At 47.0% G+C, this 24,393-nt stretch overlaps 1 protein-coding gene across 1 annotated transcript in view; it reads left to right on the forward strand.

Annotated features, from left to right (window-relative positions):
• The first annotated feature begins 5,964 nt into the window (after positions 1-5,964).
• The window catches only part of ARK2C (arkadia (RNF111) C-terminal like ring finger ubiquitin ligase 2C), a 125,579-nt gene continuing 107,150 nt past the window's right edge, over positions 5,965-24,393 (forward strand). The window contains exons 1-2 of the mRNA XM_081096525.1: positions 5,965-6,418; positions 7,622-7,718. Coding sequence (XP_080952651.1) covers positions 7,715-7,718 — 4 coding nt within the window. The 5' untranslated portion in view covers positions 5,965-6,418; positions 7,622-7,714. The remainder of the gene's footprint in view (positions 6,419-7,621; positions 7,719-24,393) is intronic.

Raw genomic sequence — 24,393 nt, forward strand, 5'->3', positions numbered from 1 at the left:
TCCAGGAAAATAATTGGAAAAGAATAGAATGGATTATTTGACTTGAAGTTTTTGCAGCTTATTTTGTCCCCAATAGCAGGGCAGAGCTCCGTTTTAAAGAATGTTTTTCAGTACATACTCATGTTAATATGTTTGTCCAGTTCTGTACAGCAGGTGATTTCCCATGACATATTTTCTTTAGCTCCTAATAGTCATCCTCTAAAGAGAATTATTTTATTGTGCTGTGTGCACTGTAGATTGGGAGCAGAGTGAAGTTGTAACCACGCTCTTTTCTGGCCTTTGCTTTTATAGCAGGTTGCACTTTGCCTTCACCTGTGCCTCTTCCAGCTCCCAGCCTCCTGAGTTGATGCACCAGAACAGAGATTTAGAAATTAAGATGCAAAAAAGGAGAGGAGAAGGGATGGTAGAGACAGTCATCCTTTCCTCCTACTAGTTAGGACTTTCCCACCTATTAACTATAGAGAGACTGCTTCAACTCCTCTTTCATTGCCAGATCCAGTAGAGCAGGGATGTAGTTTCTGGCAAGATATTAATGACAAAATTCTGTGGTAAACAACTCCTGTGACATTTGAAATTTCTTGTAAGGTGATCCTTTTTAACCAAAATTTTGCATTTGGTAGCATAAATACTTCTTTATGCTTCATAGAACATTATCCATTCAAAATAATATATCTGCTAAATGGTGCACTTGGGTCACAGATGGTTTATGGCACTAATTTGGTTAAGTTTCCTCTCCACCCAATTTGAAACCACAGAGCAGTGACCAGCTATTTATTACATCATCACGACTGCCTGTAACATGTAATTGCTGCTCACTGTAGTTGTCCTTTCATTTTGTTGGAAGGAGCCAGACTGAATGGACTCCATTATCCTTTACAATTGAGCATCCCATAAACTGTTTTTATTATCAGTTGTGAATATGAACTGTCTTATTTGCTAATTTAGTCAGTTGTTCATTATTACTTTGAGCAGATTAGCACCACAGGTAACTTCAAAATGAATTTGTTGCCTGCTTTTTTGTACTGTGTCACAAAGTTTTTGAAAAAGCTGGGGACACAATTTTGTCTTTTAGTTTAACTTTTTTTTTTTTAAAGGCAAAGAGCCCTAATCCCTATTTTCCAGTATGTGTATGATGTGACTTCCATGTATATATAAAAATGATTGCACCCTAACCAAACTTCCTCAGATTGTGCACTGTTTGTTTAAAATAATCACATATTTTAGTCCAATGCTGTTGTATTTTTTCATTTTATTTAAAACACTATGTACCTATTCTTTAACAAACTTTAAAGGGTAGTAATCTTTAAAAAAAGTCACTGGATAACTAGGAAATATTCTTTTGTTGTTGTTTTGTTTTTGTTTTTTTAAAAAGAGTACAAAGGTCATTGAAGCCTTTTGCTCCTCTTACCGTGAAAATGAAATGTTAGCCATTGTATGGCTAGGAATCAATGCACTTGGTGGTTAACAGATCTGCTGTTGATAGAGTGTGAGTGTGGACTTGATGCAGTGACGACAAATCATTGCTTAGAATTAATGTTTTAAAATGTGCAACTCTAGTTTTTAAAACAATTTGGTTCTTTACATTCATTATTTAGTTTTTGTTTCCATTTAGTATTTAATGGTCTTTGGAGAAAAAAAAATAATAAAACAGAGTGTTATATATATATTTTTTGGTGCAAGATAAGATTTTCTGTTTTTTTGAAATAAGTCTGTAGCATAAAGGTTAAACTATTTTAAGACAAAAATAAAATAGAGTGTATTTAAACAATGATAATTTCTAAGGATTTTTTTTTCTATATGCTTCAGTTAATTAGGTGGTGCCTAGAACAGCTCCCTAATTAGCTTTTGGATGTGAAAGTAGATTATATTTTGTCAACAGAGTTTATTGTTATAAGATGCCTGATTTTTCCAAGTAATAACTGTATCCTGCTTCCAAAATGTTTTGCAAGTGGCCTTTGGTATGTTAGATGTAGATAAAAATAGCTTTGCATTAGCTTTCCTGTTCTCCCCGCCCTCCACCTCCCATGAGATTTCAGAGAGAGTTGAAGACTCCCCAGTGCTAGGCACCTTTGTTCCTGGGAATAAAATTCAGCTGACCGTTACTTCCCAGAGGGCAGAGCACCAGGGTAAGACACGGTTACTGCATGCACTTTGCACGTGCTTGAACATTGAAGCAAATACAGGGTGTTTCAGAAATAGCCTACATAAATTTTCTGCACTAATTTGGTTCTATTTTCAGATTTTTTATTTGGTTATCAAAATTATAGGAACTACCATATTAACATCGGGTTGTTTTTGTAATTTCACGTAAAGAAGAATGAGGAACCAGGGAGAGTGAGGCCTATATTTATTAAAACATACACTCCTGTATCTCTTACTGTTGCTAAGAATTTTTAGTTCTACTTACACTAGAGCAAGATCTATTAGCAAATAGGAAATGTTTTTAGTTCTTCTATACTATTTTGTATTTCCAACGTAGATATTTTAGTGCCGTGAGACTCCTTTACACAGGCTTGAGAAGACAATACTTAAAGTCTTGCTTTTTAACCCTTTTGCCCTGGGATGCTGTGCTTTTGAAGGTTAGACAAGGCATGAGTAAAATAATCAGTGGGTAGTATTTAATCTCATTCTGGCTTCCTCCTCCTATCTTTGCTGCCTTTTGGCCTTGCCTTCCCTTATTTGTATGTTTGTCACAGTTGTTGACAGCTATTTATAACTTCAGTCTAAATAGAAAAAAATTATAGGTAAATCTTTATCAAATATGTAAATATCTCTTCAGTTCCAATTTTGCAATCAAAGTGAATTTGTTCTAGGTTTTGTTTTAACCATGTTACTGATCTATGAAGGAGCAATCTTAGGAGGTATGATTTTCTTCCCTTGCTCGACTCCATGTTTGGGAGCACCCTGATTCACAGAACTGAAGGAGTCCTGGGCCACCGTGGAGCTTTGGCCGGGAGAATCCGCCTGAGGAAAAGCACACAGTAGTAAATACTGGAAGAGCAATGCGTGTAGTAAAGAAATGCATGTGATGATCACACACCTTGTATAGATGCAGAAAGGCACCCATTGGCTAAACAGAGGTGGTGGGACTGTTGGCTCAGTTCAGCTGCCACGCTGTAGGTGGTGTGCCTTCTAGCTGGAGATGGGTTTAGGCAGCAGGGATCTCTTTCTGCCAGGCCTCAAGATCCCATTTGGTGGCGGGGGGATGTGAGTAAAGGATGAGTGTACCTGTTGGCAGAGAAGTCAAACCTCAGAAGGAAGGTGTGGCGGCAGCAGCAGCTGGTATGACCTCCAGATCCTGGCCTGCTGGTTGAGGGCACCCCTTGGTTGTAAATTATATCGACCCAGCTAATTATTCTTTGGTAAAGGAAGCTGTTCGGAACCAGTTTTTTCCTTTGTGATTTGGTAATTGACATCTCAGAGCAGCCATTTGTTTCCTTCCCATGATTGCTTCTTCCTAAGCATGGGAAGGTGAAGTGTAGTGGACTCTTGAGCCCTCACTCTTGTGACTGAGTCTAAAGCAGGTCTGACATCAGGATGGATCTTGGCTCCTGAAGCATGAGGGGGTTCAGACCCAGAGAGTGAGGTGACTAATGTATAAAAAGCCCGAACCAGGGAACGGGAGGCTCCAGAAAGGCCATCAGACCCCTGACAGATTTGATTTCTATGCCTGTAAAATGAAGAATTTCTTCTTTGACACTGAAAGGTAGGGCTGTGGATAGGATATAATTGCCTAGGAGATAATTCATTGTTCTGCAGAGCCATCGGGCTTTTTAGGCAGGAATTCAGCAGAATTGGTTATTCCAAAAAGCTGTTCAGAGGACTACAGTTCTATCTTCTCACTTAAGCTTTTGGAAGGCATTGTGTGACTAACACTCACAGAACTTTGAATTTCTGCAAACTCTTTATTTTCAAAGTTTTAAAAGAATGTTTATTTCAAAATTTCCACATGGGGATAAATGGTACAGATTGTTAGCCTAATTGTGCAGATTGGAAGACTGAGAACAGAAGAACAGCTTATTCAGATTTATATAGCTAGACTTTCCAAGAGAAGATTTTTTCCTTTATTCAAATTAGGGCTTTTTAGCTTTAAGAAAAACAAAACCTCTTTACCTGGCTTTTCTTCTTTCCCTGCTGATTCTACTCACACTGGCCTGAAAACAAAGTGTTCCTGAGAGGGTAATGTTTGATTGGCTCCCTTTTCTCTTCGGCAGTTGCAGATTTAAACACCAGAACCTGAGTAAGCGTTCCAGCTTATCTCTGGAATAGCCATGGAAACTTTTTCTGTAGGTAGATCCATTTCTTGTAGTATATGGAAAAAGAAAATATAGACGGCCAGTAAACGTAGGACTGATGCTCAGGCTCATGGAAATGCACACTTACCTGACAGGATGCCATTTCACATGGGCAGAATCAGATAGGACTACATTTAAATCCACCAGGGAGGCAAAACAGTACAATTTGCTTGTCTTTGTTTGAGCATAATTTGCTACAACTATTTTGGGAATGAGTGGAATTGTTTAGTGTATACTTCAAGCTATAGACTGAATGTTTGTCGTCTCCGCCCCCTGCCCCCCCCCTGCCTCCCCCCTCCCCACCACCAATTTATATGTTAAAAAGCCCTACTCCCCAATGGAGGTAGGGCCTTGGGAGGTAGTTACATTTAGTTGAGATCATAAGGGTGAAGCCCCATGATGGGATTAGTGCTCTTACAAGAAGAGGAGAGTCTTAATGGGAAGACAAAGTAAGAAGGCCTGTAAGACTGGAAGAGGACTTTCACCTGAATCCAACCGTGCTTAGCACCCTGATCTCTGGCTTCCAGCCTCTAGAACTGAGAGAAAAATGTCTGTTGCTTAAACCACCCATTCTATAGTGTTTTGTTATGGCAACCCAAGCTTAGACACTCCATGACCCAGCAGTTCCACTTCTTGGAATGATACTCTTGAGCAGCTTTTAAACTGTGATGGTAGCCTACACAGAGAAGTCATGAAATCAATTCAGTGTCTGTGAACCATCTTTGTTGTTGTAATCCTCACCCAAGGATATTTTCCATTGATTTTTAGAGAGGGCGGAAGAGAGGGATAGAGACAGATGTTTGATGTGAGAGAGACACATGGATTGGTTGCCTCCTGCACTTGCCATGACCAGGGCCAGGGATTGAGCCTGCAACCTACTCTTGACCAGAGCCTGCCCTAGAACCTGGGACCCTTCAGTCCGTAGGCTGATGCTCTATCCACTGAGCCAAAATGGCTAGGGCTATAAACCATCTTTTGTTTATGCATTTAAGGAACTATAGCAACATAAAACATGGAGACAGTGTCACGTGCAACTTTTGTTATATACTGAATATATGTCTACACACAAACGTGTGCATAGGGTTGAGATATAAAATGTATTTTTTACTGTGGGCTTCAGTCAAAAAGATATGGAAAGCCATGGTTCTAGGGTAACTAGTTTATGTGCTCAAAAATGTTTAATGTCATTTTCCTCCTTTTTAGGTATTTCAGCATGGATATCCATCTATAGGATGGATAAACAATGTATTTTACAATGTGGATGTTAATGAACTAGAGCTATACTTATATACTTATACCAGTAATAACATGGACAAATCTCAACAATGTTGAGGAAAGCAGTCGCAGATAAGAATTACATGATACTATTTATATGAAGTTTAAAGAGACAGATCAATACTACTTATTGATAAAGGGTACATACACATGTAGTAAGACTATGAAGAAATGCATGAGAATAATAAACACCAATTTTAGGGTAAATGCCTACCTCCTAAGTGGAGATAGGAAGGGGACACAAAGACCTTATTGGCAAACTTTATCTTAAGTTGGGTAGTGGGGACACAGGTGTATGTTGTTCTTTGTACCTTTATATCTTAATAAATCTTTATAAATTGATATTTTTCTTAATAAATCTTTATAAATTAATATTTTTCTTTGTCTCAAGTAGAACGACTAAAAGCTCTTTATGACGGGCATGAATAAGATGTGAAGCTGCTTCCTTTTAGTGCCCTCAACACTTACTGGATGTATCATCAAAAGCACAAACAGCAACGAAAATAAATGTGATAAATTGTACTTTATGAAAATTAATTTTGTGCTTCAAAGGATACTATCCATCAAGAAAGTGAAAAGACCCCACATAATTAGAGAAAATAATTGGAAATGATATCTGATAAGGAATTTGTATTAAAATATTCAAAGAACTCTTTACAACTTAACAACAAAAATGGACAAAGAATCTGAATAGACATGTCTCCAAGGAAGATAAACTATATTTATAAAACCCTAATACACAACTAGACCGAACGGCGGAACAAACGAACAACCGGTCACTATGATGGGCGCTGACCACCAGGGGGCACATGCGGAACATAGCGGGCGTCGGCAGTGGACGGCACATGGTGGGTATCAGCCGTGGTGGGATGGTGGAGCAGGTGAGCAGGGGCGCCGACCAAGGCGGGGCCGCCAGTCGCTGTCATCGGAGAGAGCCTCTAGTGGTTACTGAAAATTCTTTGCTCCCGTGCATCGTGTTCCCGTCCAGCACTCGCACCTGCTGCCGTCACTGGACTTGCTCACACCCAGTCCCAGTCACTCAGCGGCAGCTGCTGCCCCGATCACCCCTCAGGGCTTCTCCCCGCCCCCGCTCCTGAGGGGCGATTGGGGCCGGCAGCTGCCTCTTGCACCCACTGCTGGTGACAGCCCTGCTAGCACCCATTGTCAGTGCTGGCGCCAGTCCTGATCACTCGGTGCCATCAGTGGGTGCGAGTGGTGGCTGCTGGCCCTGATCGCTCCTGAGGGCTTCTCTACCTCCCCCTACTCCCGAGGGGCGATTGGGGCAGCAGCTGTCTCTCGCACCCACTGATGGTGCTGGCCCTGCTCCCATCTGCTGCTGGTGCTGGCCCCAACCACTCCGCACCGTCAGTGGGTGTGAGTGGGGCCGGCACCATCAGCATGTGGGAGCAGGAGCGGGCCTGCTAGCAGACGGGACTGGGGGCTGTGGCAGGAGGGGCCAGTTGGGGGCACGGAGGATGGGCCGAGACCTGCCCCTGTGCCCACTGCAGCCTTGCGGCCCACAGTTCCTTTCAAGGTGCATGAATTCGTGCACTGGGCCCCTAGTTGATCAATAACACATGATGGTCAACATCATTAGTCAGTAGGGAAGTGCAAATCAAAATCACAGTGAGCTATAACTTCACACTTACCAAGTCAAACAACAAATGATGAAGTGGAGAAATCAGAACCCTTATTCATTGCTGGTGGGAATGTAAACTGGTGGAGCCATTTTGGAAAATGGCTTGACTATTCCTCAAATGGTTAAACGGAGTTACCATATGATAGACATTCCACTCCTAGGTATACACCCAAAATAAATGAAAACATCCACACAAAAACTTGTACACAAATGTTTATAGCAGTATTATTCAGAATAGTCAAAGGGTGGCAGCTACCCAAGTCTCCTGTAACCATACCATTGAGTAGTATTTATCTATAATAGGAATGATGTACTGATACATACTACAGCATGAATGAACCTTGAAAAATGCTAAAAAAAAAAAAAAAAAAGCCAATTACAAAAGACTTTTTTTTTTTTTTTTCATTTATAGGAAATGTCCAGAAGACAAATCTATAGAAAAAAGTAGATTTCTTGGATGCCAGGGACTGGCTGGGAGCAGGTGGAAAGTAGGGAGTGACTGCAAATGGGTAAGAGGTTTCTTTGGGGGAGGGGGCAGGTTTGAAGAAAATATTTTTAAATTCCATGGGTAATGGTACACCATTCTGAATATACTAAAAACCATTGAATTGTGTACTTTAAAAGGGTGAATTTTATGTTATGTGAGTTATATATCAACTAGAGGCCCGGTGCACAAAATTCGTGCACAGGTAGGGTCCCTAGGCCTGCTTGCACCTGCCTTGGCTGGCCTTGCACAGCCCACTCGCCGGCCCTGCCCCCCGCTTTGACCAGTCATTCCGCCGTATGGTTGATGTGCATATTAGGGTTTTATATAGATAGATAAAGTTGTTATAAAAAATGCCAATTACCTTTAGAGAGTACTATTCTTTAAGTTGTTAATCTGCACAAAATGGGTTTAAGTAATGGGATGTTAAAGAGTAGGAAGTTGCAACCCATAAGCTATAAAAAGGGACTCAGGAGACCAAGATGACAATAACTGAAGGCAAGAATGATCAACTTCCTCACTGAGTACAGATAGCCCTGACCTACCACTCAAGGGTGACGATTATTCAGAAAGAAACCAACCATTCCCCACTGAAATGTGAGTGCTTGCCCTCAGGGCAAGGTCAGGACCAGTCTGAGAGCTCCTGGGACCTGCTTTTGCCCAGAAAGTTTGCAGCTACCATGAGGGACAATTTCTGATGCTGACATCCCACCAAGTGGCCCTAAATGCATCCTTTGGGCAGTGAGTCACACTGGGATGGGGGTGGGGCAGTTTCTCATTGTATATGCCTCTTTCCCCTGGGAGCTTCTGCTATGAGCTGCCAAAGTCACTGTCACTGCTGAGAGTTTGTGTTGCCCTCAGAGGTACTGAGGCAGAAAATGTGCTTTAGGCAGTACTGGGTAGTGCCTCTTCTCTTTCATCCATTTAGTAGTTTTCCACTGTAGATGGCTGAATTCTCATAGCTCTTTGGGCTTTTGGCAGAGTACATTCGTTAGTCGTAACATTGAAAATTTGTACCATTAAAAATGCAAACTTATCACTCAGTGGTGAAATATCCCAAATCTCCCAAATCTTTTCGACACAGACACCACCCAATCAGAACTAGCACTGACACAGGCTCCTGTGCAGGTATAAGAGTAACCCAGTCATTGCTCAGCTGTGATCCTGGGGGAGCCGCCAGGGTGGTGGGGAATGTGCTGTAGAGGCTCAGGCGGGGGCTGCTTGCCAACTGCCATTAAAAGATGTAACTATTTTAGCCCTAGCTGGTGTGGCTGGGTCGGATGGTTGTCCAGTGCACTGAAAGTTTCCCGCTTTGACTCCTGGTCAGGGCATGTACCTAGGTTGCAGGTTCAGTCCCGATTGGGTGTGGATGGGAGGCAACTGATCAATGTTTCTCTCACACATTCTCTCTCCCTCTCTCTCTCTTTCTCTCTCGTTTCCCGCTCTCTAAAATCAGTAACATGTACTATAAAATCAGTAAAAAGTATCCTTAGGTGAGGATTTTTTTAAAAGATGTAATTATTTTAACAACTGATAGAACTAAACTAGTGTATACCATTGGAATATCAGTCTTGCATTCACCTAGCCTCTCTGCCTCAGGTTCCTCACCCATAATATGGGGATAATAGTATCTGCCATATGGGATTATTATAAGGAGAAAATAAATGAAGGCCAAGTCCATGCCATCAGTCTTGGACGCTGGGAAGTGTGTAGACCAAATGAAACTTGTCTGTAGGCTGCTGACAATGTCACAGAAGCATTCTGAAACAGAATTGAAGTACTTTTTTTTTTTAAATCCTCACCCGAGGATATTTTTTCCATTGATTTTAGAGAAAGTAGAAAGGAGGGAGCGGGTGAGAAAGAGAGAGAAAAACATCAATGTGAGAGAGAAACATTGAACACATGCGCCCTGACCGGGGCTGGGAATCAAACCTGCAACCCAAGTGCATGCCCTTGACCTGGAATTGAACCCACAGCCCTTTGATGCATGGGCTGAGGCTCTATCCACTTAGCCACACTGCCCATAGCCAGAAGTGAAGTCCTTTAAAGCAAGCAAACAACCATTTGGGTATATGATGACTGGCAAGGGGTAGAAAAATAAAAAGTGCCAAGGTCTGGATTTTAGTCCTTGCCTTCAGGGCTAACCAGCTGTGTGACCTACTAAGATCCGTTACCTCTCTGGATCTCACCTTGTTCATCTGTGAAGGGAGAATACTTTCAGGCCCACCAACAGGTGGGGGCGAGGCCATCGCATAAGGTAATAGAATAGCACAGATGATTCAAAGCCTCACAGTGGTTCTCAACCTTCCTAATGCCGCGACCCTTTAATGCATTTCCTCATGTTGTGACCCCCAGCCATAAAATTATTTTCGTTGCTACTTCATAACTGTAATTTTGCTACTGTTATGAATCGTAATGTAAATATCTGATATGCAGGATGTATTTTCATTGTTACAAATTGAACATAATTAAAGCATAGTGATTAATCACAAAAACAATATGTAATTATATATGTGTTTTCTGATGGTCTTAGGCGAACCCTAAAGGGGTTGCGACCCACAGGTTGGCGACCCACAGGTTGAGAACCACTGCTCTAGACGTTAGGGACTCAAGTGGCTACAGGAGCAAGGCTGATGGTGGAAGTGATGCATTGGGCCAGACAAGCGGGAGTGCGGCAAAATGGAGAGAGCTTGTACTTTGTCGACGGGAAAGCTGTGTCCCTGGCCATGAGAGAGTGCAGGCTTGATGCTGTCGGATCTATAGATTTTTCAACAGAAAACAGAAATCGGGATTTTAAAATACAAACGAAATTCCTGACTTGTAGACGTTCTTGTGTGGCCACAGTCAGACCTGAAGAATGTACAGCTTGAATAAACTTGCTATCTATCCCCTCGTCCCTCCTCCCCATCCCCTGGGTCCTCGCGTGGGATAAAAAGCAGAGGGCATTCTGGTGCTCCCACCCTCACTCTGTACAAGCTGCTGAGTCTTTGGAGCTGCAGGCGAGTCTCTGCTGTAAGGGCCAGAGTGTACCCCAGAGAGCTGTGGCCACTTGTATCCTTGGTCTGGTGCATTGCCTGAGTACCTCTCTCTGGTTAGTCAACCAATGGGAATGAAGGCCAATTCTGTGCCTTCAGTCTCACCCGCCCTGTAACCTGATCAATCCTAGTTGGGCTTGTTCAGCCAGGAGGTATGTGGGCCAAACAAAACTTGTCTGTGATCCTGATTTAGCCTGCAGGCTGCCGTTTGCTACTTTTGTACCATGCAGATTTCACTGGTTTGGCAAACTCTTAGTAAACACTTGCTGTGTGCGAGGCACTGAGCCAGACCCCCGGGACAGGAAGGTGACAGGTGACTGGAAGCCAGTCCTCACCCTCAAGTAACTTGTTCTGTCTGGTGTCACAAACCATTGTCACAAAGCCTGGCAAGCACTAAGCCAGCTCAGTGCAGGAAGGCGGTGGAGAAGGCGCCAAAGCCAATGTTGGTGTGGAACGAGCAAATGGGAGAAGAGTCATTCAAGGGGTGATGGTTGCAGGATGGGGAGGTTTGCAGGATGGGGAGGAACTATGGGGTCAAGGGAAGTAGAGAGTGGAGGGTGTGAGGGTGTCATTCCAGGTACAAAGCTCAGGAAAGCATGTAGATGAGACAGAGCATGGCTCAATAGGCAAACTGCTAGTTGGGTAAAGGGGTGAGTAGTGGGGAGTCAATTGGAGATATGTTGGGAACCATGTGGTAAAGGGCCGTGAATGCCTCACTGACCTCCCAGACACTCTGGGTATTGGTCTCCACCAATAGAACATGTCCAATACGCTCAAAAGTCTGTAGTTAGAGGCAGAAAATGAACTAAATACATACATTCATGCAATAAAGGTGTACCTCTGAAATGATGGGAGCACTGAGGTATTGTATGGAGGAGAGGAATAACAGCAGCTCTTCCTGGCAGGAAAAGGGGGGCATGATTTAGAGGAGAATTGAGGTTGGAAGTGGGGAATTTGGTTAGGAAGCTCCAAGGTGATGGGAAGGAGAGCAGTGAGATCAGAATGAAGAAATAAATTTAAGAGGTATCTTCAGGACTTTGTGGGCAGAGTGTTGGGGGCTGCAGAGCATATGAGCAAGGTTGGCTAATTCTTGGAGGCATTCTGTGAACTCAGGAGATCGCAGTGAAATTGAGCCCCCATTGCTCACAGCAGTACTTTTGATAATGGATCTTATGTTGGCTTTTCCTCCTCTGCTCTCTCATTCTCTTCCATTCCTTACTCCTATTTCCTGAGACCACCTCCCAATGAAACCACCTACAGCTAAGTTCTTACCTCAGGTTCTGCCTTTGGCTGAATCCAAAGATGGGAAGAGGTGGTGTTCACTCTGAGCTTAGTAAACACTGGCCATGTGCTGGCACTGAGCCAGACACCAGGGACAGGAAGGTGACAGGTGACTGCTGAAGAGACAGCGAGTGGAAACAGGAGGCAGACAGTGGCCATGTAACTTTAAAAGATGTAGACCTTATATGTTAGCAAAGTGGCAGAAAACAACATGGGGAAAACTTATATTTAAGGGGCCAGTGGAAGGGGATCACCCTTCTAAGTCAGTGGTTCTCCCCCAGGGGCCCTCTGACATCTGAGGACAGTTTTAGTTATCAGATGTGGGTGGAGGGGGAGATAATGCTGCCACTGGCATCCAGTGGGTCGAGGTCAAGGATGCTGCTAAACACCCAGCAATGCACAGGTCAGATCCCAGTAACAAAGAATCATCCACCCCAAATGTCAACAGTGGAAAAACTTCTATGAAGATTGCCAAGGAGCAGTAAGAGTGGTAGGAGGAAATCCAGGAGAGAGTGGTGCTGTGAAAGCCAGAGGGCCAGCAGGTCAGCACTGCAGGGGATCAGGGATGTAGGAACCATAACCATCCATTTAGTTTAGCAACAAGGACCTTTGTTCAGCAGCAAATGGGGCAGCAGTCAGTTTGGAGTAGGGGAAGGCATGACTGAAAGGCAGTGAAGACAAGCACTGGCTCTTTTCAGGAGCCTTGAGATGAAGGAAAGGAAGGAGTGTTGGGATGAGCTACAAGGAGCTATAGGCCAGAGGAAGAGTTTGGAAAGATACTGTAGAGACAAACATCTGTACATGGTGGTGATGATGATGAAGGACCAGTAGGGATACAGGAAATGGGATGATTGATGGAAGAGAGAGCCCAGGGACATCTAGGGTATAAAAACCCAGAGCACAGGTTCACTAACGTGGTCAGCTAAGGAAGCCTTCCTTCTGAAGCTGGGAGGAGGCAAGGGTGGGCATAGTTCCACAGACTGTTGAGGGGTTCACCTGGGACCTTTTTGTCCTTTAGCTCTTCCTGGGGAGGTGATATGATTTAACAAAGTGAAGACTGAGTGTGGGCCTGATGACCAGGGCAGTGTTTATTTTGGAAATTAAAATGAATTAATACTTTGCTAATTAGTTAGTTAATTTTTGTATTTTGATCTGGTCCCATGAGAAAATTGGTAGCACCTCTCCAGACTCACACACAGTCCAAGCTGCAGATGGCTCCTGGTGCAGTGCTGGCAGCTCCCAGCAGGGGGCGGCCTCACTCTTCTCTGTCTGTGGCTTGGAGCTGCTTGTAGATTTGGTGGAGGCTCTTTCCCTAAGCTAGGGTTTGACAGGCTTTTTTTTTTTTTTTTTTTTTTACCATGACCCACAGTTGGACCTGCATTTTACATCAGTGTAGTTTATGCACATGTGTATTTTTCTAAGCAATACTTACCCTTACTGCATGGGTGCACTCTGATCTTTTTCTAGTTCTGTTCTAACATTTGGTGATTTTAAAAAAGCTGCTCACACTCGCCAATAGATGGAGACCTGCATTCACAAACCCTCTGGGAGTCTAAGCTGGGGAGTGTGTGCATGAGGGGGGATTTGGGGTCACTGAGGAAAGGGCCCCTCAGTATAGCAGTGAGGAGTGTGGGCTTGGGAGCCAGGCTGCGCGGCATGGAATCCAGGCTCAGCCTTTTCTCCATCTGTGGCCTGGGTGACTTACTCCACCCTCTGTGCTCAGCAAAAGACAGCACTGGTTGTGACAACAGCTCCTTTCCAGTCAGAAACAAGATCGCTGCAGAGTGCCCGTCCCCTCGGAAGCCTGCCTGGAATCTCAGGTTCAGAGATCCAGCATGTGTTGACACCTGTTATCAAAGACAACGGAGCAGAAAGCTGTGGGCCTGGCCAATGTGGCCGAGGAGCACACAGTTACCACGGATGTGGTACGAGTGGAGGTGGTGATTGGCACTGGGCGATCTCGGACACATGGGCACCTGGAAGACTCCTTAGCTCAGTGGCTAAAACCCCGGTGTACAGGATTGGAAACTCCGGGGATGGGCCTGGCTGTCCTTTTCAATAAGCCCTCCCACTGATACTGACGCCTATTCTAATTTGAGAATGGTTGCCAGTGGTTACCAGAGTTGGCTGTACTTTACAGTCATCTGGGGGCACCCAGTACCAATTTAATCACAATGTCTGGGACGGGGCGTAGCACCAGTTTTTACAAGAGATTCCAAGGTGACCCCAACATGCAGCAAAGTAGGGGACCCCATGATGCCCCAATCCAAGTCTGGGGTGTGGGGCACTGAGAAAGCTTCCTCAAGGGTGTCATGTGGGCAGAAACCTCATATGCACTGGGGGCTTGCCAGTGAGCAAGGGGTAGAGGGGAATATGGAGGAGTGGGGGGGCTGCTGGTGGCCATAGGAATTTCAAAGGAACTGTAATCAGTTCAAAGGAACTGAAGAAGCTGGGCTCTGGAGACAAGCCTAGTGGGTGCAAGTCCTGCTATGTCCTTATAGCTGGTGTGGCCACAGGCAAGTGACTCAACCCCTCTGTTCCTCTCCATGTGGGTTTCCCATGAAAATGTTAGCCTGGCCGGTGTAGCCCAGTAGTTGAGCGTCGACCTATGAACCAGGATGTCATAGTTTGATTCCCAGTCAAGGTACATGCCCAGGTTACAAACTCGATCCCCAGTGCGGGGCCTGCAGGAAGCAGCCTATCAGTCATTCTCTTTCATCATTGATGTTTCTATCTCTCTCTCCCTCTCCCTTCCACTCTGAAATTAATTTAAATATGTATATATATATATTTTTTTTAAGAAAGAAGAAATGTTATTTACTACTGTTGGGATGGGATTGTAATTATAAATGGAGCTAAAGGCCCAGAGATGAGCAAGGGAATCGTGGGAACTTCGTGTGATGGGAGATGACACTGGAGAGAAGGAGAACAAGGTCACAGAGGGCTTTATCACCACGCTCTGGATGTAAAGGCTCCACCGGAGAATCAGATGTGGGCAGCCCTGTGCAGATATGTGTGGAGAATGTACCAGAAAGCAACAGGGCTGGAGGAGAGTGATCAGGGAGGGGCTGGTTGCCACAGGACAGGTCAGATGTGACAGTGGCCCACCTGGCAGAGGGGTGATAGAAGGGTGAAATAGGCAGGACTTGGAGATGAGGAAATGCCATGTTTCTGGGCTGCACAAACCAGGTGGTCCTGGGTTGGGGAACACCCCTCTCCACCCAGCCCCACAGGTTTCTCTTCGTTCTGTAGACAGAGGCCCAGTGATAGTCATGGGCGAGTGGGCCCCCACCCCTCCCTGCACACATTCTTCCCAGGGACTGTGTGAGTGTTCTGGAGCACTCCTTGGTTGGAGACAATGAAGGCCCATCACCCAGGCTCAGGTCTTGTCACTCAAATGTGTGATGCATTTTCCTGTCTCCAGCCTTTGTCCATGCCTCTGCCTTTCCTCCTCGTCTGTCAGAAGCCTGCTCTCCATCCATCCCCTTCTCCTTCCACGCTGGAAGCCCTCCTAACCACGGCGATGGTCCTGGAAGGGACAGCCATAGGGATGTGCCACTCAATCCTGTCACCGAGTCCTGCACCGCTAGCAAAAGAAATATAAGTGCCTGCAGGCCAAGGAGGGTCTCCATGCCTCTGCCCCACCCCAGCTGCCGGACCCAGTATTTTGCAAAACAGACGTGAGGGTAAGGCCCCCTGACTGGGTTGGGAGGAAAACACAGAATTTAATTACTAGCCAGGAAGGCCTGGTTGAGAATTAGATTATCAGAATTATCAGCTGGGGCCTCAGCCTGTAGGGGCTCAGTGGCAGAGAACAGAAGTGGGGAACTTCTCACAATGTCGTCCTCCCGTGTTCAGGGGGTTGGGTCCATCCCTCTGGCTTCTGCGATGTGGTCTGTCCTTTATCCTGCAGTGAGAGGTGGAGACCCCTGGACCGGGCCCTCCGTGCACCCTGCCCAGCCCCCTCCAAGGCAGCTTCTCCCAGCGCCTGCTGGTGGAGATGACAGATGCTGCCAGCACCCAGCCTGGGGTGGAACCAGGCATTGCTCAAGAAAAGCCACTTGGCTGCCAAGGACCCACTGACTGAACACCTATGGCCATGTTAGGTGCTACCCAGGAGGAACCAGAAATATTAAGATGAAAGCCCCAGAAACAACAGGAGAATGGCACACCACGAAGGGCTGAATTGTGTGACACAGATGCTAGTACCTGGGGGTAAGGTAACTAGAGCTCTGACTTGGGGCCCAAACAAATCAGAGATGTTCACAGCTGAGGGATGGTGAGCAATGCAGGAACCCGAACCTCTGAATCTCATTTTTCTCATCTGCTAAATGGGGATGCTAACAGCACCTGCTATTCAATGATTAAAACTTTAGTCCTATATATTCAGAAGTATGATGCAGTGATAATTGGTGATATGTATGATAAAGTATGTAAAGCCCTTTAGCGAAGTGTCTGGCACACACACTAGTAATAAGTGGTACCCGTTACCATTGTTGGCTGTGAATGATTACTGCAGTTCAGGAAGGGGCGGGGCCACCAAATGATCCCCGAGGAGACAGGACCTGTCAACTGGGTTAGAGAAGAGAGGAAGGATTAGCCAGCCAGAGGGAGCAAAATGTTCTGATTTTCAAAAAGAGAATATGGTGCTGGGATGTAAGCTTAATGTCACTCCACAGCATTGTAGAATTATTAAACAGATGGTCTGGGAGCACGCTACAGAGAGCCATGCTTGTTCCCGAATTAACTCATTAAATCACATCAAACCAACCTCCCAGCGACTTTCATTAGCAAAGGGGTTTTATTTTACTTTATTCATTCAACATAGTTATGATCAGCGTGGTTGGAAAAGCAGAGGATATCTTGGCAATGCACTGAATGACGTTTCCCGTGCTCTCCATGTGGACGGGAGAGAGAAATGTGAGGGGGGCGGGGAGACACAGAGTTAGGTGGGGTCTGTAACAATATGAACAGTTTCCCCCCAAGAGCTGAGTGAGTTAATCGATTTCAAAGAGCTGTCCCCATTGGCAGGCCATGGGGCCAATCCAGGCATTGTGGAGCCCGGGGAAGCACAGGGTTGGGAGAGATGGCACAATAGAGTCTGTCACTGGCACTTAAGGTCTCAGCTAATTAAGAGCAAAAAATACGGGGTGGGGGGTGGGGGGGGCATTGCTTGCAGGTATTGTGGGAAAAATGAGGTTGGAAATGATGGAGCCAGAGCTAGTTGGGAACATTCTTCTGACCATCAGATGTATTACATCAGAAACTGTGGTTCTCACCAATTCCCATTCAAAATGGAAAGGCAATCCTCTAATTGACAAAGATTCTCTCCTTGACCAAATTGTTCAGGCTCCTCTGAACTGTCTTCTCTACTAGGCCCTCACATTTGGGCTTCCACATTCCAAATTTAGCAAGAATCCTGCTAAGTCAGTTTAACCAGACCCCCCTCCATATCTGATCACTCTCATCCTCCCCCACAGCCTCTCCCGAGGTGATGTCTGATGACCTAGTCTGCCTTCAGTAAGAAGCCTGTGGGTCAGTTTAGCCAGAACCTCCCTTACTCATAACGTTTCCTCGTAGTAGTTTTCCACCCACCAACCCCAGCCCTGCTCCTACAAATTTCCACTTTCCCTTGAATTAAGCCTGATCTCTCTCCTCTACTGAAAACCCCAGTAGCCCCCTTGAATAAAGCCTGTTACCATCTTTAACAAGTGGCATGAATAAATATAATACATATTCTCTCTCTCTCTCTCTCTCTCTCTCTCTCTCTCTCTCTCTCTATATATATATATATATATATATATATATATATATGAAACCCCTGAAATTTCTGGCTGATTTGAACAAGAAAATGTGAAATGCCCTTAATTTCTATACAAAGAGACAGATACAGATGTCCCCAAATTTAGCAACAAACCTAAACATCTAGATGACTATAGCAATACTCATCTGTAAACATGAACATTTTCTAAACTATCCATCATAAATAAAACAAATTTGGATCGACCATGATTGAGGAAAGGCTAGACTATCTTTCTGTTTTCTCTATGGGAAAAATTATGAAGAAGAGGTAACCAAAGAGGATGCAGCCAAAAAGTATAGCAGAAAAGTATAATAGAGGTGGATTGGGCTGTACATTAATAACCATGTTAGCTTATTTTTATGGGTTTTGTGGTATGTCTCTGCTTTTCAATATTTGTAATTTACTCTGCTTTTCTCATTCTAGATAAATGTTCATCTTTGTACTAGTTTTGTATTTGTAGTTTTGTATTCTTTTTGTAACAGAGGCCTCCTTCCCTGACCCCCTAGCACCCCCCCCCCCCAAAAAAAAACAACAACAAAAAACCCCACTGCAGAAGTGTCCCTGTTCCTGCCCTGGAGATCTGTGACCTGGTCACTCTCTCTGGGCCTCTGCCCTCCTAGGCAGGGTTGGTGCCCCGACCTTCCACCAGACCTTCCTCCAGGGAGAAGTAAAGAGAGGAGCCAGTTAATCCTGCCATCACCCTTCCTGCCTGCTGAGGCAACGCACATGGCGTCCACTATTTCATTTGATCCTTACTGCAAACCATCAGGGGGAAAAACACCCACTTTTTATTATAGAAACGTTCAAGCGCATGCAAAGTGCGTGGGATAACGCAGCCCGTGCCCCAGGTTGAGTCTGGGGGAGTCCCGTGGTGCTGGGCTAGGCAGTGGAGGAGCTGGAGTTAAAGCTCGGTCCCCACCCTCTCGGTGCTGCCCCCACGTTTTGTGGCCCAGGATACATGGGGCCTGTGCTCACATCCGCACTTTCCCCAGCTCCGACCCTTCCCCGGCTCGGAATGTGCAGAACCTCTGACCTGAGCAGCGGGATAGGAAGCCAGTGCAGCCTGGGGCTCCTTCGGAACATGAACTGGGACTGAGGCAGCTCCTCCTGGGTCCTGGTGGACACAGGCCTCCAGACGCCCAGGCCTGGGGGTGGTGGGAGGAATCATTGGGGAGCTATTTCTGATGATGTACCGAGCTCCGAGCCCCAGCCTATTCCGATACAAGGCCAGGGAGGAGAGGGTGGGTTCATGTTGGAAAATTTCCAGGCAAATCTGATACCCACCCACTTTTGGGATGAGAACCATGGCTGGAGGGGCTCATGGGAGTAACAGGGAGCTGCGGGGACCCAGACCTGCTCATCTGCCCCTGGTGGAGGGTGGAGCAGCTGGATATACAGGGCTCAGGCCAGACCCGCCTGGGTATCCCTGCCCACAGCAGCCCTTTGACCCTGGCAAGTCATTTGACCCTGGAATCTGTCTGCTCATCTCTAAAATGAAAATAGCGGAAGCTCAAAAACGTCAGCCCCTGCTGTCATCTCTGACGTTGCTGTCAGCCAAGGGTGAAGAGAAAGTATATTCCCTTCTCTCAGGCCCAAGGGAGGCACGCTCCTCTCCCTCCTTCACCGAGGAGGCGGGAGGCAGAGGCGGAGGCGGGATGCCAAGGCCAGTCTTGTCCTGAAATCCAGCCCAGATGGACGGATCTCTTTTCAGCTCAGCGGGACCACCCTCCTTTGTCTGGGGCTGGGAGACCGGTTTGGGGACCCAGTCTCTGGTGTCCCTTTCCCCACTCCTTCTACAGGGAGCTGGGGTCCCCTCCAGACAGTTTCCTTTTCAGCAGGAACAGGTGGGAAGCCTGGAACCAGAGAAGGAAGCTGGGGGAGGGGTGCGCCTGGCGGTGTCTTTGGCTCCGCTGTGCAGGAGGCCGCGTCTCTCAGGTCCCCAGCCTCCCCTTCGCCTCCTCCCTGGGAGCCCATCCCCAGGTGCTCAGGCCCTCACACTACCAAGGTGCCCAGTCAGGAGCAAAGGGGTTTAATAAACTCATCTTCATGAAGGTGAAGGATTGCATTTCACTTAAGACAGGGCAATGCCTTGGAGTGGTGTTCAGGTGACAGCAGGCCCTTTCTTTAATCAGCGGTTCTCAGCCTGTAGGTCGCGACCCCTTCACAGAGGTCGCCTAAAACCATCGGAAAACACATATATAATTACATATTGTTTTTGTGATTAATCACTATGCTTTAATTATGTTCAATTTGTAACAATGAAATTGGGGTCACCACAACATGAGGAACTGTATTAAAGGGTCGCGGCATTAGGAAGGTTGAGAAAGTTTAAATGCTCTACTGGGGCAGACTGGGGGTTGGCTTCCTCCCTGAGATGCCGTTGCAGGACCCTAGGGCTGGGGAAGCAGTTTGAGAAGCACAGACATTCTATAAGGAGGTCTCCGCAGCCACACAAGGCCTCTCCCCACCCTCCCCTCCCGAAGCCAGTGGGGCAGAGTCAGCACCTGAACTCTGATCTCTGTCCAGCCCCTGCTGGGCCGTGGCAGGCGAGCAGTGGGGGCTGAGGAGGGGCCTTCTTTGCTGCCCACCCTGCCAGGCCGACTCCTGGACGCTTGGGCATGGACCCAGGGCCAGGCACACTATGCCCAAACCCTGGGGTCCATAGCCCTTCTCTGGATGGTTCTGTTCCCTGTTCCTAGGAGCTGGGGAGAAGGGGCCCAACATGGAGCTCTAACACCAACACTCCTGCCTCCCCTGCCCAGGGGTCAGGGGCAGACAGGAAGTGCCCAAAGCCCAACTGAGCTGATGACATGAGCTGCCCCTGCGCGTGCCACGTGCCCTCCCCCCCCCCCCCGCTTGCCCCCATAGTATGCCTCCTGTCCCTACCTTCACTCCCTCCTTTCCCTTGCAGTGCCTGCCAGACACCCCCAGTCTCCCCTGTCCCCATCCCCAATAAGGACAACACCTCTAAAGTTAATCCAAGCTTAATTAATGGACATGACCCATGGACCCTGCTGAAGATCAGATTAGACAGATCTAATGTTTGAGGGCCTTGAGGCTGTGCACTTGCCGATAACTCAAACCCCTGGCCCTCATAGTCCCATGTGCTGGCCACCAGCCTCCCTGTTCTACCCTCGGATATGTCGGCTGCCTCCCTAGTCAGAAGTAACAGATTTGATGCACAGACAGCTGAATAGAGGAGCAAAAAATAGAGCCCAGGGAAAGGTGTCAGAGAGTGAGATCCATAACACACCCATTCACATCAATTAAAGTGGTAAGTGGCCCCAATAAGCATGTTCCCTGCTCCTGGAACAAAATATGAAACATGATAGTGCCCTATGGGGGGTGGGAGGGGAGACAGAAGGAGAGGGAGGAGAGGGAGGGGGAGGGAGGAAGGAAAAAAGGGAGGAAGAAAAAGTCTTTACAAACCACCTCTGAATGTTTCTTATGGGAATAAAGATTGGATTTATTTAACATGTATATTTTCATGTGAAATCATAAAGCACATATAATTTTCAAAAAAGAGAAATGTATGATTAATAATTTCCTTGGGGCATCATTTCTTTATGTTGTCCAAAAGCCATTTCAAGGCTTACAGAACAAAGGACAAAGAACAGATACAGTGTTCTCTTTAAAACATAGTTAAAGCTCAGCCTGCATGGCTCAGTGGTTGAGCATTGATCTGTGAACCAGGAGGTCACAGTTTGATTCCCAGTCAGGGCACATGCCTGGGTTGCAGGCTTGGTCCTCAATGTAGGGTGTGCAGGAGGCAGCAGATCATTGATGTTTCTCTCTCTCTCCTCTCCCTCCCTCTCTGAAATCAATAAAAATATATTTAAAAAAGAAACATAGTTAAAAACAGAGGAAGTACCTCTCTGTGTGTAGGAAGAAAGGAGCAACGCAGAACCAACCACAGGTGGGTGCCCACTGGCCACACCGCCCCCACATCGGTGCATTTGACAGAGCTATTGTGAGATTCAGACTTTGAACAGCTGAAGGTACAGAGCCGTTCCACAGTGGGACCTGAACCAGGTGGAAAAAGAAAGAATGAGGGTGGAGAGTTGTGCACACTCTGCTCTAGAGAATTATAACTAGAATTTCTTGCACTGGGGGGGAGGGGGAGTGACCCTTGCCCAGCCTGCACCCTCTCCAATCTGGGACCCCTTGGGGGATGTCTGACTGCCGGTTTAGGCCCAACTGCTTCTGCCTGACAGCCTGATCACCCCCTAACCGCTCTCCTGCCAGGCTGATCAACACCTAACTGCTCTCCTGCCAGCCCAATTGCCCCCAACTGCCCTCTCCTGCAGGCCTGATCTTGCCCCCAACTGCCCTCCTCTGCTGGCCAATTTGGTTCTGATTGGTCAGTTTCTATGCCAGTCAGCGACAAAAGCTCTGCCTCCTAGCAGCCATTGGCTCCTCACAGTTCACCAGGATTTGGTTCTGATTGGTCGGTTCCTATGCCAGTCAGCATCCAAAGCTCTGCCTTCTAGCAGCCATTGATTCCTCACAGTTCACCCAGATTTGGTTCTGATTGGCCAGTTTCTATGCCAGTCAGCATCTCTGGGCCTATCAATGGGGCCTGATCAGAAAGGCGGGGCTGATCAGCAGCCTTGGTGGAGGCCTGGAGAGAAATGCAGGCGCGGCTGCTGGAAAGAAAGAGAGGCAAGTGCTGATCAACAGCTGCCACAGAGGCTACGGATCAGACCCTGCTTCTCTCTTCAGGCCTCTCTCCAGGCCTGATTCGCAGCCTCCTCAGCAGTCAGCGCTGGGTCGCCACGGCAACCCAGTGCTGACTGCAGGACTGACTTCCGGTTGGTCGAGCCTCCAGTCATGACGGACCCAGGGTTTTTATATATTAGGATGAGGGAGAGGATTCCTGGAGCCCAAATAATGCTGGAACCTTCCATAGATCAAACATGAACCAAATGTATGAGCTCTCACTGAGGCTTTGCCTAGTAGGTTGTGGTCAGGGGGTGTTAATCTAGCAGACTTCCTGAAGGCAGTGCTAGAAGCCAGAGGCACACAGCCAGAGGATGAGGCTGAGCAGGAAAAATATTCTCTGGAAGTAGGGGCAGCTGATGGGATCCCTGGATCTGTAGGGAACAGGTAAGACCATTCTCCCCGGCACACTCCCTTAAGGAGCCTTTCTCAGCACCATTGAAAGGGAATGAGCCAAGAGCTGGGCTGCTGCTGGGGGCTGGGCAATGTTCCCCAGGCTCTGCAGGAGTTGGATCCATAGTGCACGTGTGGAGGGTAGGCTGGGTGTCCTGTTGAGCTGGCCAGTTTGCACGCACTCCTATGTCATGTGTGCATGTAGGGGGTGGTCAGGGTCCAAACTTGCCAATGATGAGAGCCCCAGTTTGTAGTTCTGTTCTCCAGAAAATGTGGAGATCCAGTCCAGCAAACCCCAGGACAGGACTCCGAAGAGCAGGCTCAGCTTTGCAGAGGCCATGGTCATCAAGGGAAGGGCCTGGGGTATTATGACTCCAACAGGGCCCATGAAAGGAAAAGGGTTCAGGGTCCCAAGTACCTGGAGGGGTGGCCACCACCTCCTAGAGTGTGAGTGGAAATGACACGCGTCACTTCTAGGCTGGTGCTTTTAAGCACTGCTGCGTGCCTCCTCCAGGTTCTCTTTCTAGCAGGCAGTTGCATGCAATAAGGCCTTTGGTTACGGATGGTGGAGCCACAAAAGGGAATGAACCTGGGTGCCTGCATCACCACATGGAAGAGAGCGGTTCCCTGGCGAGCTTTGGACTGTGCCTTGGATTTCTATTGTGTTCAAGCCTCTGTGTATCTGGGGTGTGTTTATCACAGCAGTTTCCCTGTCCTCACTATACTCCAGCCTTTCTAGGTCTGCAGCTGCACACATCCTATCTCTCTGGGGTCTCTCTCAACTTATGTCCCCATAGCTGCTATGGCCCTTCCTCAATGTACACACTGTGCCGAGTGCGGGATCCTTGTTTTTCCCTTATGTCGCTCACACTCCCCACTGCCTTTCCAGCTTCTCTAAGTTCCACTCAACTTTCACAGTCTGGTTCAAATCTCGATGTCTGCCCGGAAGCCCTCCCTGGCCATTTCAGGAAAAGCCTCTGACAGGTCTGACCCTCCCGGCCAGCCAGTCCACGAGTCCCCTTCCTTTCCTGGTAGAGAGGCAGGGAGACAAGAATGTGACTCCTCCACAGCCTGGGGCGGTGGGAGTCTCCGCTGGCAGAGGAAAGGTGAGAGCTAATTTTAACTGCAAACCCACAGGTTGCAGGCACATGGAGGAAACATGACCTTGCGGTAATGGATTACATTTCTCTTGGGTGCTCCTGGGCATGTGACTCATGCACGCTTTCTCTTGCTCTTTCTCATTCTCTCTCTTGCAAACACAAATGTCTTCAGGCCCACAAACAAGACAGCAAGGCCAGTTGTGCTTGCAACAGCTGAGCCCACTCCCACTAGTCTAACCAACTTGGGTAGGTAAGAGTACTTGTAGGGGCTGGCAGGAGGCCTTGGCTGACCACTGGCCAGGTAGAAGTATGACTCCATGAATGGACACGGGAGTGGCCCAGAAAGAGGGCTGGGTGGGGGAGTCTGAG

Source organism: Myotis nattereri, assembly GCF_964212035.1.
Source record: "Myotis nattereri genome assembly, chromosome: 8".
NCBI classification, from domain to species: Eukaryota; Metazoa; Chordata; class Mammalia; order Chiroptera; family Vespertilionidae; genus Myotis; species Myotis nattereri.